At 47.5% G+C, this 15,474-nt stretch overlaps 1 protein-coding gene across 4 annotated transcripts in view; it reads right to left on the bottom strand.

Annotated features, from left to right (window-relative positions):
* Positions 1-15,474, bottom strand: part of DGKG (diacylglycerol kinase gamma) — a 226,646-nt gene that overhangs the window by 56,892 nt on the left and 154,280 nt on the right. For all 4 annotated transcript variants that reach the window (XM_055408681.2, XM_055408698.2, XM_055408690.2 and 1 more), the window contains one exon: positions 2,540-2,630. In XM_055408681.2, the coding sequence (XP_055264656.1) occupies positions 2,540-2,630 (91 nt within the window). The remainder of the gene's footprint in view (positions 1-2,539; positions 2,631-15,474) is intronic.

Below are 15,474 nucleotides of genomic sequence, written 5' to 3'. Positions count from 1 at the left end.
AAGGCCTAGACTCTTACACGTTTCCAGCAATGAAACCTTGGACAAGTTACTTAGTGTGTCTGAGCCTCAGTTTCCTCATTTTAAAAAAATGTGATCATATTTGTTTTGCTGGGTGATGGAATCAAATGTAGACACGCTACAGTAGGCAGTCAGAGTCTGTGATTTTCTCCGCTCCCCTTGTTACTTCTCTCTCCCTTCTGTTTATCTTTCTAACCCTCTGTGCCTTAGCTTGCTTTCCGTGATGTGGGGATAAGAGTACCGGGCCTACTTAGCTCACTGGTTGTTGTGTGACTCTGCAATAAAGGCTGTGGTGGGGCTTTGGAAATGGTGGCACCTAGTATAAATACCTGTGTGGGCTTACTCTCAGGCTCGCTGACCTTGAACTGATGAACATGCGGGTCCTCCCAGGCCTGGGCTGTTGTGTGCAGCCGCTGCTTGGAGAAGGTCACTTAACAGACCTTCTGTTATTGTTCCTTCCCAAGGCCCCTGATGCACCCACATCTACCCGGGCTGCCCCACAGCCTCCTAACATCTGTTACTCACACGCCTACCCCTCCGTCTCTCTGGTCTCCTCTGTATCATAAGACCCAGGACTGTCTCCCCTCCACTCCCTGGATACAAAAGGATGCCTGCCACAATCCTGCAGGCTGTCAGAACAGAAGCTGCCTGTCAGATGCACCCCCGCCCCCCATCCTTAGGCTCAGGAATAAATACTAAAAAGACTCACGATGGGGAGCTAAGGAAAACAAGAAGTGCTGCTTAAAGCCCCCAACAACACACAGAGTGAACACTCCCACCTCCTCCAGAGGCCACCAGCCCCCTCTGCAATTGAGGACGAGCCTCTGTGCACTGGACTCAGAGGGGCCCATGATGCTGTGGGCTGGAAGCTGGGAGTTGGGAGCTGGGAGGGCGGGGCCCCCCGAGGCAGAGGAGCTGAGTTGCTCTATTCTGGGCACAGTTTCAAGGCCAGCTGCAGGGAGAACAAGCAGTCGCTGTGTGTCTGCAGCTGGCAGTGGTTAGGCCAGGGCTGTCCCTCACTTGGGGTATATTTAAAGACACCCCAGATGATCATGCCAACAGGAAAAGTGCACACAGAGCTCCAGCCACGTCCAGTTTCCAGCCCAGACCAGCCCCCTCTCCCTTTGCTGTAGAGTTTCTGGCCATGGATTTACGTGTCCATAGAGGAAGGCAGGCTTTTCAGACTTTCCCAGGTGGAGGTGATACCACCTGGGGACACGTGCCCCACATTCCTGGGCCTCTCTGCCTTCTGACTGAGCTGGCTAGAAGTTCAGGGGATTAGCTGGGTTGGCTCCTCCCACCCTGGGGTTGGTAACCCAGCAACCGCTGGGGAGAGGCAGGCAGATGAGTCAAAGAGAAGCACAGAATCTCTGGCTTTGTGTTTTGATTGTGAAACCTCCCCGTGAGCGCAGGCTCCCTTCCTCAGGGAGTGGTGGGGCTTTCCCACACTGCTTCAGGCCAAATGCTCCTGCTCCAAGGGATGCCTGGGCCCCACTTGACCGCTGCTGCAAGCTCAGGGACAAAGCTGGTGGCCCAGCAAGAGCCCACTCCAGCCCAACTCTGACTGCCTTTCACTTGTTTTTCTCAAGTGAAAACTAGACCATTGGCCTGAATTCCATGGGAAGGGGTATGGGGGTCGGTAACTGAGAACTATGGGCATGGGGCCACAAGGGCCTGAGGTCCCTCAGAGCAGAGACAGCATAGAAGTTTGGGTGTGCAGGTCGATCTTTTCTTAGAAGTGAGAAGACCTCAGGAGAACAGCTCAGCAGAAACAGGGTGGGGAGTGAGAAGCGGGCAGCTTATCAACTGGTAAGTGAAGCCCACAGGCTGTGTCCGAGGCAGGCTGCTGCAAGCGCCGGGAGAGTTAAAATGCAAGTGCACCAACTGGATCAGCTATGTAATTTGAGTGTTCAAAATGCAAATACAGGGCCCTTTGCTAAAAAAAAAAAAATTACCAAGAATTTTAAGATAGTCACAGAAAAGCATTAAATGAGGAACCTTCTGAGTGACTGTGCAGGTCGCACGTTTGGGAAGCTGGCCCTGAGTGCCTGAATTGGCTCTTTGAAAGTTGGGGCAGGTGAGCTGATGATGTCTGGTCACCTCTGGCCTCAACCGCAGACCACTCAGCCCTGCGGTCTTCAGTTCCCAGACTTTTACCAGGCTTGGGACATTGCCTCTATCCCCATAGCAGCTTCTTTCCCTGAATGGGTAGCACCTGTCTTCATTTCTTGAAAAAGAAGAAATTGAAAGGTGATGGTGGGGAGAGGGCTGAGGCCAGGAAAGGACTGCAGCCCTGAGTCTACTGGGCCTCTAGGTCTCAGACTCCAGAACTCCCTGGTCAGGCCGAGAAAGGCAGATCCCGTGATTAGAGCCTACTGGGAGTGAGGCTGTGGACATGTTGGGAACAGGATGGAGGTATGAAGGATTACACTTGGGACCACCATGAACCTAGGGGACATGTTCTGAGGGTATGTGACAGTCCAGGACCAGAACCAATGTCCAGCAAGCTTTGGGAACTCACCTCCAACTCGATGTGGTCGTGGAGTTTCTTGCAGGTGGCCGCGAAGGTCTCCGAGGTGCCAAATTCAAAGTACCACAGCTTATTCTTCATCCTGGACCAGGAGTCAGAAAGATGGCTCAGTGTTCTGTGTTTGAAATGGCTGTGTACAACAGCTATGCTCCTGGGGCCGGGATACTCAAGCCCTCAGCTGTCCCCATTCTTATGTTTACAGCACTTCTTAATCGGATGATCAGGGATGGAAGATTTTTAAACCAACTGTTCTTGCTACCAACTTAAAGAAAAACCTATTTGTTTCTTAGACATCATGGCTACTCTGGGTGAACAGCCAATGGCTCTCTGATCTTCCTGGTCAGAGCCAGAGAAAGGCCTGCTTGCCTCTGGATCTGGATCAAGGGAGGAGTTCCATGAAAGTCAACCAGGTGGCACCTGTCAGCACGCTCTGGTTAGTGTCCTTTCTACTACGAATGCAGAGAAGTTTCAATAGTTGGGGTACAAAGGGAGGATGATCAGTTAGCCAGTTGAGACCTGACGGAGGTAGAGCCTCAGGACAGAGGAGGGATAGCCCCACATCAAACCAGCTAAAATGTGTGCTACTTTGTCTACGCTCTGATTGGGAGAAGCACAGTGGAGAGAATTAGATTTGCAGGCAAGGAGGAAAGAGAAAAAAAAAAAAGTGAGCTGTTTTAGTAGCAGTAGTCTCCCCCACTTCTTTCTCAATTGTATTCGCTGAGGCTATGACAATCCTTCATTGAGGGGTAGGCCTTGTCCTATTTGCTTAAGTAAGAGCTCACTATTTTGAGCTTTAAAGATGTCCAACATTTTCCTGATTGGGGGGTAGGCGCCGGAAACAATGGTGTTCCCATGTAGCTGGGAGCTCTGCAAAGTCAGATGGTTGTGTCCTGACACTTGGTCATTTTGATCAGATGGTCTCACCAGGAAGTGTTTCTGAAGGTATTCCATTCCTCCCGTCCCAACTGTCATCCTATTCTCAGGGGCTGGCTAAGAGAAGGGACACCTGTCCAGTTTATAAGCTGGCAGATTTTGCTGAGGAAGGATTAAACAGAATCACAATCTTCTTGGCACAGTCTTTAGGAGAGAGGTTGCCGCCTTGCGTGTTACTGATCCTCCATCCTCAGAGCACTGGACGAAGAGAAAGGAGCATTCTTCAAAGGAAAGAAGGCTTTCTTCCTAGTATTTCTTAGGCCATAGTAGATGATGCTTTCGAATAAGAGGCACAACTTTTCTCTCTCTGTTTCTCAAAGATTCCACCCACAGCTTAAAATCTGTGTTCTCCCACTGCATGAAGATTTCTAAGATCTAGTTGGGAAGTAGCCTTTCTGACTCTTGGTAAGCAGGAAAAGAAATGATAAACAATGAAGGGAATAAGCAATGTTTATGGAGTTATGCTTATGAAGAAACTTAGAAGGGTTGGGTGTTCTTTAAGTAGACCTTCTCAGCCAGTGTACTAGGCACAGGTGTGCCCGAGATACCAATCTCCTCAGCCTTGGGTGGCCAGGTTGGGGTCTGGGGCAGGCGGAACCCCTGATGCCACAGCTGGGGTTCTTTCAGTCTGAGATAAATGCCAAACAATTAATTTTGTTTTCTACGCCTGCCATGATGTACAGAGGAAACACTGCTCTGATCAGTTCTCTGTATGCACAGAAATGTGAATACAAGTTACCCAGGGATTTCATTAAAATGCAAATTCTGATTCAGTCATTCAGGATTTGGGCATAAGAATTCCTTGTTTTCTAACATGCTGCTAGTACTGGTCCAGCAATCACGCTTGGAGCTGTGAGGATCTGGGGACTACTTCTGTGGCTCTGAAACATTAGTATTCATCAGAATCACTTGTGAATGTGATTAAAATGCTAGTTCCTGGGCTCTAATTTTTAGAGATTCTATGTGGTCTATGTCCAACTGGGCCCAGGAATATGCATTTTATGAGTGCCCAGGTGATCACTATTCAGGTGGTCAGCTGTCAGGATTTTCTGAACCATTACTCTAGATCCCAGTGAAGTGACAACCAAGGAAGAAGACAGACCGATTAGCCCTGAAAGAGAGGATTCCTCAGGGAAGACAGAATGAGGGTCAGTACCTTTCAACAGACAATGATGGCAAAAGACCCAGTAACAGGAAAAGCAGAGATTGTCATAAATGCCAAAGTTGAGGATGCCTCACAAGCAGTGAAAGCATCTCTGTAGCCAGGAGACCCGCATTATGATTCCATTTTCAAATATCACTGCTGGTCTGAATCATGACTTTTGAAAGTTATTGCCAGGAGATTTAGAGTTTTAATAAAAATTTCCGGAAGCCGCAAGCTATTTTTACCCAGAACTGGTGCTTCTGATGATCTAATAAGGTTAAGAGGTCATGGTTAGGTCAGTATTGCAGAATGACTGAGAAGATCAAACGGACGGCTCTTCTGTTGCTGGTTAGATGTCCCTTGCTGGCTGTGAACCCTAAGCCTCAGTTTCCTGATCTGTAAAATGGAGGTAATAAAAAAGATCTGCTTAAAAGGGTAGTTGTAAAGATTAAATGGGATGACCGCAAAGCACTTCTCATAATGCTTGCTGCATAATAATCTCACCGATAATGTTAGCTACTTACTTATCAGTTATTATTTCAACGTCTTGGCATGTTTGGAAACCATAAGGTTATGGTATCAGGTTGGGCAGCTGTAGACACCATTGTTATTATTTAGTCACTAAGTTGTGTCCAACTCTTCACGACACCATGGACTGCAACACAGCAGGCTTCCCTGTCCTTCACCAACTCCTGGAGCTTGCTTAAATTCATGTCTATTGGGTCAGTCATACCATCCAACCATCTCATCCTCTGTCACCCCTTCTCCTCCTGCCCTCAATCTTTCCCAGCATCAGGGTCTTATCCAATGAGTTGGCTCTTCTCATCAGGTGACCAAAGTGTTGGAGTTTCAGCATTAGTCCTTCCAATGAATATTCAGGGTTGATTTCCTTTAGGATTGACTAATTTGATCTCCTTGCAGTCCAGAGGGACTCTCAAGAGTCTTCTCCAGCACCACAATTCAAAAGCATCAATTCTTCAGTGCTCAGACTTCTTTATGGTCCAATTCTCACATCTGTTCATGACTACCATAGCTTTGACTATATAGGCTTTTGTAGACATTATATATCCAAATTTTTCTGGGACAGAAAAACGTGATCATACTAGTCAGATCATGTGTCTTGACTTTTGGCTAAAAATATATGTTCCCTCCATGTCTAATATAATAGTATTTTTTCCAGAGTCAGACCACACCCTAATCTTTGGTTAATTATCTTGACTGGTCACCTGATTGTCCAAAGACGTCATGTTTGCAAATATGCTTCTGAGAAAGTACACATTTGGTGTGAGACAAAGTACTTATTGACTCAAGAAATATTCAGTGTGCCAGGACTAGACAGGGTGTACTTAGGTGCAGGGGAGAACAAAACACAGAACTCCATGAGCCAGACACCTGGGAAAGGCAGCCAAGGAAACAGACTATAGAAACAGTCATGTGCCAACTACTAAGCCTTGGGGATACCTAGGAGGAGGGACATCCAATTCTTAATGAGGCCACCACTCATCCTAAGTGAATGAAGAGTTCTGAAGGATATGGAAGGGAATAAGGAAAGTGGAGGAAGAACATTCTAGGCAGAGGAAAAAGCTCAAGCAATGGCCCAGGGTAAGAGAGAGCACAGTCCTGCTGGAGGAGATCTGGAATTCAAGGAGGGACAGATTGGCCAGATAAGGGGGTGAAATGCTTAGGTGTTTGAGCTTTATCTTAAAGTCTATACTGCATTGTGGACCATCCTCAAGTGAGAGTAGTGGTGAGGGGCTGGCAGTAGCGACCTGACAGATTTTTGTGCTTTTTAAAGATCACTCTGTTCCAAGTCTGGAGAGTCGATTGGAAGGGGTGGGTACAGACTTGAGGCCTGGAGGATGGTTTGCAGGTGGTGTAGAAACCCAGGAGAGAACTGGGAAGGACCTGAACAGAGGCAGTGACAGTAGAGCTCAGGCTAAGGAAAGGGATTCACAAGCTAAAATTTAGGAGGTAGGACTGACAGGGCTGGTTTGTTGTAAGGAGTGAGTGAGAAAGAGTAGTCAATGACACCCAAGTGATTAGGTTGCATGATAGATGGCAGGTGCTGTTCACTGAGAGAGGAGCACAGGAGTTCAGTTCTCCAGCAGCCGTCCTCTTTGTAACTGAAGGACAGCACTTCGTGTTTTGGCGTGTCCATCATCCATCCACCCATCTATCCACAGATCATCTATTGAGCCGTACTATGGACTAGGCACTGCATATGACCTAGAGATGCGTGAGAAATAAGAGAGGCAGGAACTTTGCCTCACAAGTTTCCATACTTTTAATAGCTTCACCAAGTTGCTAATATTCAACCTCTGACTGACAGGACTTTTGTTCAGAAATCTGAGAGCTTTTCTTCCCCCTCTTTTAACTCAGGCATATTTTAGTTAGAAGTAAATACAATCTGGAAAATTCCATGGATGGAGGATCCTGGTGGGCTTCAGTCCATGGAGTCGCAGAGAGTCGGACACGACTGAGCAACTTCACTTTCACTTTCAGATGCCATCTATCCCTGTGGTTCTCTGGTTGTTCATTCTGCAAAGCGTCTCACACGCACTACCTCTTTCAGTTCTCTGAAGAGCCCTGTGAAGTAAGTGCCATAGCTACAAGTAAGGGAAGACTTGAGGAAAAGTAAATTGTCGAGGTTGTGGGGCAAGTAAGTGCAGAGGTGGCCCCCTCCCTGACTGTCAGGCCCCAGAGCCTGTGTTTTTCTGCCTTGCCACACTATCTTCTCACATCTTTGCATGCGGTGTAGTGTGGTGTGGTGTGGTGCTGTGCACTCTGATCACAGAGTAGGCCGCTGTAAACCAGGCTATGAAATAGAAGCGGTTGCAGGCCTGGGGTGTTAGTGGTTGCATCACAAGCTGGGAAATGCTGTTTGATGAAAAGTGCACCCTCCCCCAGCCCTGACCTAAGTCCCAGTGGCCAGGGGCGGGGTCTAGATGAGTCTCAGTTGGATTTGTCACAGGAACCTCCTGGTCTTGAATCTAAACAACCTCAGAAGGTTGGGGAAACCAGAATAGATCCCTAGAAAAGCCAGAGGCTCCCAGGACACCCTGGACCTTTTTCTCTCAGCTCACCCAGAAATGAGGCACAGGCGGTGCCCATGAGCCATCTCCTGCACAGAGATGGGGAAAGCTTGGGACAGACGTAAATTTCACCTCGGGTGCCTCCCACTTCAGCTCCAATGTGGGCCTCTTCCGGCCACACTTAATAAGAGAGGCCCAAGGGATCGAACGCAAGACCCCAGGATGGAATCAAGGATCCCTGCTTTCAAATGCTGACTCTGCCCTTTACAGGTTGTGTAACTTTGAACTTTTTCTTTTTTTTACTTTTCTGAGCCTCTTTACTCATAAAATGGGTAAATACCTAATTCACAGAATGTTATCAATATTCAATGAGACATGTAAAGTCATTTAGAACAGGTCTTGGTCTACAGGCCTTCATCCCCTGTACACACTGAAAGCTTGATTATTGGCAAGCCATCAGCAACATTCGATATTAAAAAACAAAGTACCCTCTTCCTAATGAAGGTCATGTATCTGGTTTCTCAGAAAAAATTGCCACTAGCCTTATATTAGATAATATAAAGGGGGATTATTCTGGTTGCCTCTGCCCTAGTCGCCAAAATGGTTGCAAGTCCAAAGGCTGGAGCCAGGAGGGTAGGGACAAAGGAAGGAAGAGACTCCTCTTGGGATGAAGGTTGATCAGATAGAGATGGCCCCCAGCACCCTGCATGACTGAGGTCAGACATTAATGGTAGGCCTGAGGTGGAGGCTGGCGTAGGGCCAAGTAATATAGAGGTCAGATCCTCTCTTTGTATATGTTGGGGTGTTGTCACCAAGGACTGCAATGGCAGGCCCATCTGAGGCAGGGCTTCCTAAAGGTTTCTCAGCTGCTATGGGGCTTCCCTGATGGCTCAGTTGTTAAAAATCCGCCTGCAATGCAGGAGACCCCAGTTTGATTCCTGGGTCAGGAAGATCCCCTGGAGAAGAGATAGGCTACCCACTCCAGTATTCTTGGGCTTCCCTTGTGGCTCAGCTGGTAAAGAATCTGCCTGTAATGCGGGACACTTGGGTTCGATGCCTGGGTTGAGAAGATCTCCTGGAGAAGAGAAAGACTACCCAGTCCAGTGTTCTGGCCTGGAGAATTCCATGGACTGTATAGTCCATGGGGTTGCAAAGAGTCGGACACGACTGAGGGACTTTCACTTTCATGAGAACAGGAAGGAAGTCAAATCCCCCAGTCTGCTACCACTGCATATCACAACACCAGGGAGGAGTAACCTAGATTCTTTGGTTCTGTCTACACTGGCAGAGCAGATGTGGATAGCGCCGAGTGTTGACAGGTTCTTTGTTGATCTGGAAGTAGAGAAAGCCTCTCGTCGGGGAGGCTTTAGACTTTAGGCTTTACATTTTCCCTGGTGGCTCAGACAATAAAGAATCTGCCTGCAATGTGGGAGACTTGGGTTTGATCCCTGGGTTTGGAAGATCCCCTGGGAGAAGGGAATGGCTCCAGTATTCATGCCCGGAGAATTCCATGAACAGAGGAGCCTGGTGGGCTAGTCTATGGGCTCGCAAGTCAGACACGACTAAGTGACTAACATTTTCACTTTTTCAAACATTTTACATATATTATCTCTTTCCATTCTTAGAAGAATCCTATGAGGAGGTGTTCTTGATGATAAATTCACAAAGTGAAGCAAATTCTTCTCAGCCTCATCTTCTCTTTTCTCTTTCCCCTTTTCCATCATCACACTAAGCACCTTCCCAAAGAAAGAGGTAATAATACTCTCTAACAATTTGACAAAGCCCTCATTCTCATTCTCCCTGCTGAGTAGACAGCCTGACTGCCAGTGTTCCTCTGGTCTTTTGAAGATGTCTCTCCTGCCATTACTTTTAGCCCTTGTTGGAGGTTTGCTGCTGCTGCATGTGGTACTAGTTTTTGTCTGTTTCATTTTCAGTTGTATAAGACCATAGCATTTAGAGTCTGAGAGGCTAGGGTTTACGCCTGGTTCTGCCATTTCCTGGTTAGACAAGTTACTTCAGTTCTTTGACCTTCATTTCTTCTCCTACAAAATGGGAGTATGATTTTTCTACCCAGCAAAGTTGTGAAGCTCATATGGCAAATGCAAAGCACCAAGCAGGTGTTTCATGCATGGGAAGTACTCCCTCACTGTTCTCTCTTGTTGCTAAGAGACACTCCCTGGGAGACTTGTTCCCCAAAGGCTGCAGGGGTAGGGACAGGAGCCTGTGGGGTTCTATCCCAGGCAGCCAATATTTTTTGAAGAAAATAAAGCTAACAATGTTTTAATGACTTTTGGATTGCTTTTTCTGCATCCGTCTTCCTGAGTTGTTTTTGGCCCAGCATTTCTTTCCTTCTCATAATCACCTTTCAGCTGGAGATGACTAATCCATAACCAGTTGTCCTGAGGCTGGTTTCCAGGTCCAAGAAACTCCTAGGTTCGCTGTCAGGCTCTAAGCTACCCTGGTGAACCCGTTCTTGAGGCAGAAGCCCCTCATCTGGGCTCTCAGGGACTCTCAGGCACACATGGAGGAGTGGTAAACAGCAGCAGTGACACCGTGGGTTGACTCTATTTCTGGGCTTTCTTAATTTCCCCCTGCTTTATAAGAAAATAACATTGATTGCACACTAGTTAGTTGAATCTTTTCATTTGACAGATGAGGGAAAAATGAGACTAATTAAAAATGTTCTTTTATATTTGTCAGCAATTTAGGACTGGATTCAGTCACCATCCTGACAGCCTATGAATAGCCTGTTTTCAAGGATGTCCACAAGTGAAACCAAGCTCACTGCTGGGCATTTTCACCAGCAAAGGCAATGAGCTTCTGATGGCCCTTTACTGATCATCTAGGAAGTTTTAAGGGCAGTAGACTTTTGAAGTCATCAAAACATGAAAACATTTCTTTGGACGTAGAAGGCTACAAAGAGGACACTATAGCTATTTCTAGAAATAGGAGCCCTTGAATTGAAGGTGTTTCTCTTTGTGGTTTGGACTTTGATAATCAGATTCCCTGAGTGGGTCATGACTCAGTCAGTCAGTCAGGCCTCTGTCAGCCCAGTGAAGCAGATGCTGCTCCCAGGATATGTTCTGTGTTGGGCTGAGGGAGCCGAACGATGTGGTGGCCGTGCTGGGCCAGCGGGCAGGATACCTCTTCTAGCCCCACTTGTCATACACACTAGAATGTCGACCCCACGAGAGTTACTCAGGGTCTCCCATACTCAGTTTCCTCGTCCTACAATGAAGGGTGGAGGATGACAAATTTCAGAGGTTTCTCCAAGCTCCCTGAAGAACCTGAGATGACACAATGCAGGACAGGGCGGGAGAGCCCACCTGCTCCACAATTGGGAGCCATGGAGGAGTGTGGGCTGAGTATTGTCAGAGCTGCCTTTTTTTTTGAACAAAGATGCCACAGAAGTGTGTTTTAAAGTAAAATCTCTTAATTATTAAAGCTGGCAACTAGTTCAGCTCTTTAAAAGAACACCATATGGGCCCCAAACTGCACACCTGGGGAAACTCCACCTAGCCAACAGGCTACTTTGGTACATTAATTATATATTTTCATAAGGTTCATCTCAATTAAAAAACAGAAACAAATGATCTCAGTACCGTGAGTTTGCTGGGTTATTGGTGCTGTTACTGCTCTGACTACTAAAGTTAGACTAGTGTCAGGTTATGAAGGAAACTAGGAATCTAGCACCACCAGAGAGGTATGATAGCAACCTAGGAAGAACAAATGCAACTCAAGCTGAATGACAATTGTTATAATATCGAGACCATTTATTTGTTGACATTTTATATTATTTAAGTCCCGAGTGCTTTTGGATGTTCAGTGATTATGTTAACCTAAGTTTAGATCAAAATTTTAAAAAAGAAAAAATAAAAGCCAAGGTGGGTAAGGCTTAGTTCCAGGGCCAGGGTGTCAAGTCCTGTAAGGGGCCAGTGACACAGGTGCTGCAGAGGCCATCTGTGTCACCCGCACACCCAGCTGCCCTGGCCCATCAGAGAGCTTGTCACCACATCTAATCCACCCTGCATGCTATCCCCTGCCCTCACTGCTCATTGGAATGGCACTCGGTGACCTGCTGGCACAGAGTTATGGATAGAAGGATCTTTTCCAAGGGGAGGCAGTGGCTCTGTTGGTACAAGGGCAAGTGAGCCCCCAGCAATCAGGAAGCAGACTTTATAAATAGCTGTTTTTGTTCTCTCAGTTCGACTCTTGTGCCTGCTGCTCCTGGCAACAGATTTGTCTTGGCTCAGTTCAAGGGGCAAGGTATTCCCTGGCTTTTTTCCATACTGGTGACAAGACTGGTGTTCACGGTACTCAGAAAAATACAGGGTGGTGAAAGGACAGGTGGACTGCAGACCAAGACCAGAGATCAGGAGGGAGTGGGCAACAAGACCAGAAGCGCGTGGGGAACAGCAAAGGGGAAGAGCTCAAGAAGGGGTTAAAGAAAACCAAAAAGGCCAAGAAAGGAGGGAGGAACCTGCCTAGTGTGTATTTTACAGTATAAAGACAAAATCCTTTTAATAACCTATGAAGACACTTCTTAAGTCATTTTCATGTGGGAAAAATTACCTGCAAAATCACAGGTGGCAGATCATTTGCACTTAGGGGAACTTTGGGATCCAGGGATTCCCAGCTGGGAGATCAGATTCCAAGGACTATTCCAAAGGCGGAAGGAGTTCATGAGTTGCTGTCAGTGTTTCTTAATATGTAACAGTATTTGGGCATTTACTTATAACAAAGACTATACAGGCTAGCTAGCGGGTTAAAGAATTTTTTTTTTTATATGGAATGGAATAAAATCAATTACATTGGTTACTCTTGGCAACCTGCTCTGATTGAATGGCAAATAGATTCTGTTGAATCCTAAAGATAGAAAATGAATGGTTACTTCAGCCTTTCTGGGCAACAGAAATCTTATTCAGGAGGGCATCCATGGTGGAGGGTGGTGAGGAATAAATAAGAGTAGTGCTCCATTTGATAGTGTGTGAGTGCAAGCAGAACCACACCAGCTGTGCACAGTGGTTCTCTTCTAAGCCATACCTGCCTTCTCAGGGTACAGATTAGAAGACTGACATCAGCCTTAGGAAACTGAGATCGAGGATGCACCAGCTGGGACTCCCAGCTCCCACCTTCCCATCCTTATTCCTTACCTTGCCATCTACCCCCACGCCCCCTCCTGCGGCTCTGCCCCAGAGGCATCTGAGAGAAGTGGAAAGGTCAGCCCAAACCACAAGAGCTGGTGACTGCAAAGCTGCGGGCCATTCCCATTCGTGCCTGTGGGCTGGCTTTGATCACAAGCCACGGTTAAGACCACAAGCTCCAGCTCCAGGTTGGCGAACTCAGGCTACTCCAGCCCTCGTGTTGCTCTTCCCTACAGAGTCGGTGGTCTGGGTCTCCCTATGGGTCTCTAGTCTCCACTCTTGCCCCAGAGAGAAAAAGGGCCAAAGCCACTGGCTTCCTCTAGAGCAGCCGTTCTGCCCCTCCCTCCCAGAGTAATTCTGAGCCCCAGAGAACCTGCTTCTTTTAAGCAATGACCCTCCTACTGCACACAAGACAGTTGGTTTCCCCGTGGACTAGGGGCAGAGTCTCCTTCGGTGGGCACTCCGGAATCCTGCCTAGCACGTGACAGTTTCCCCTCCTAAGGCCGGGACTCCAGTTGTGGGCATGAAGCCAGTCAAAGTCTGAAACGGGATCCTCCCCCAGGGCAGTACTTGGGGACACACCCCTGTGTGGGGGAACACCCAGGCCCAAGCAGGAGGTTTCTCTCAGACTCTCTGTCCAGGGGTACCCAGCACACTCACAGACTCTGTGGCTCTGAGGCAGAGTCTCTCCCAAGAGACAGAAGTGTGACTTGAGAACTGCCACAGTGATGGGAATGCCACCACATGGTCCGGCCACTTTGGGGGTGACCCTCAGGAGAGACAGCTGGTGAGGCAGCTGAAGTTTTCCTCCATTGAGGGCCCGAGTCCCTGGAGTGTTTTTCCAGTTAGTATCTGTCCTTGCCAAGGGAAAACAGTTCCCTTCCCCCATCCAAAATAATAAAATAAAATAAAAATCTCACCAAGTTTGGCTGCTTTTAGCAATCCTTTCTCTCTTTGAAGATTTATTTGTGGAACGAAAATCCCCTTCAGGCCGATTTGGCTGAGGCTAGAGTGCTCTGAGTAAGCACAACCTCACAACTCTCAGACAGCAAAGTAAAATATGAGGACAGAGGGCAGCCCGGCTCCCAGAGGCAGGGAAAGGGGAGAAGGCAGATGGGAACGAGGGACTCTAAGGCCCTGTAATGATTGCTTAGTTGTTGTGTAGCTTTTTGATCCTGATCTATGCTTTATTAGCATTCACACATCCATCAGGCCAGGAAACTGGTACCTCAAGGCAGTTGGGAACAGTTAAGGCCGAGGTGGGGAGGATGGCTGATTAGAATAGAGTTTGGGATTGACATATTCACACTGCTGTATTTAAAATGGGATAACCAACAAGGACCTACTGTATAGCACATGGAACTCAACTCAATGTTATGTGGCAGGCTTGATGGGAGGAGAGTTTGGAGGAGAATGGTTACATGTATTTGTATGGCTGAGTCCTTTTGCTGTCCACCTGAAACTATCATAACATTGTTCATTGGTTATATGAAAGTGAAAGTCGCTCAGCCATGTCTGACTCTTTGCAACCCCATGGACTATGCAGTTCAGGGAATTCTCCAGGCCAGATTACTGGAGTGGGTAGCCATTCCCTTCTCCAGCGTATTGAACCCAGGGTATGGATTCCCAACCCAGGGATTGAACCCAGGTCTCTTGCATTGTAGGTGGATTCTTTACCAGCTGAGCTACCAGGGAAGCCCAAGAACACTGGAGTGGGTAGCCTATTCCTTCTCCAGCAGATCTTCCCGACCCAGGAATCAAACCAGGTCTCCTGCATTGCAGGTGGATTCTTTACCAGCTGAGCTACCCCAATAAAAATAATAAGTTTTTTAGAAAATAGGGAAATGAAAGATAAACAACAAATAAAAAGATGAGATTTTGTTCTCAAACCAACCAACCAACCAAATACAGCCCTGAACACAGGGAGAAGGTAGGCTGAGGAAGCTCTTAGAAGCTCTTGCTGAGGAAGACCATTTCCTGGGTTCTAACCAACCAAAGCAAGAAACTAGGAACTGTTTAGGGGAGAAGGAGGCAAACCCTCAAAGCAGGTCCACAACCCCACCCTACAGTAATTCACCCTACGTTATTCCCAGGAGCCCCGAGAGAGACGGCAGAGCGTCCCCTCTGTCTCTGCTCCCTCCACTCCCAGCTCAGCCCAGCTGTTGGAAATTATCTTAGTCTCTACTTATCCGGTGTCTATTGTGTGCTGGGCCCGCATTAGCTGCTTTAGAAACCAAAGGGTCCCCTCCTGTGGACCTCACATCTGTCTTCTGTGGTGGGTGCTATGTGGTTATTGTACAGATGCCTTTGAGACTGCTGTTTCTGGGCGAATGCAAAGCTGGCCTGAAATGGTATTGCGGTGTCTGAGGGGATGCTGGCTGAATAAGCCTGGTCTCCTCTCCCGCTCCCACAGCCAGCCTTTCTGAGGTTGAGGTGGTGCCCGATTTGTGACAGGTCAGGTTACAAAAGTTCCTTGCTTAAGCCAGTTGTTTGTCACTCTGAGCACATTTTCCCATAGAAACAATGTCATGTTGAGATTGGGTTCTCAGAGTAACTACCAAAGCCAATTAGCCCATTAGATATCCAATGTCTAGTTTTGGAGACAGTGTGGTAGGGCTGAAAAAGCCCTGGTCAGAAGCCAGAAAGGCTTGGGTTTCAGCCGCAGATCAGTCG

Source organism: Moschus berezovskii, chromosome 1 (assembly GCF_049115385.1).
Source record: "Moschus berezovskii isolate FMDL1 chromosome 1, NW_MosBer_1.0, whole genome shotgun sequence".
Classification (NCBI taxonomy): domain Eukaryota; kingdom Metazoa; phylum Chordata; class Mammalia; order Artiodactyla; family Moschidae; genus Moschus; species Moschus berezovskii.
This window is presented reverse-complemented; position numbering and strand designations above follow the sequence as displayed.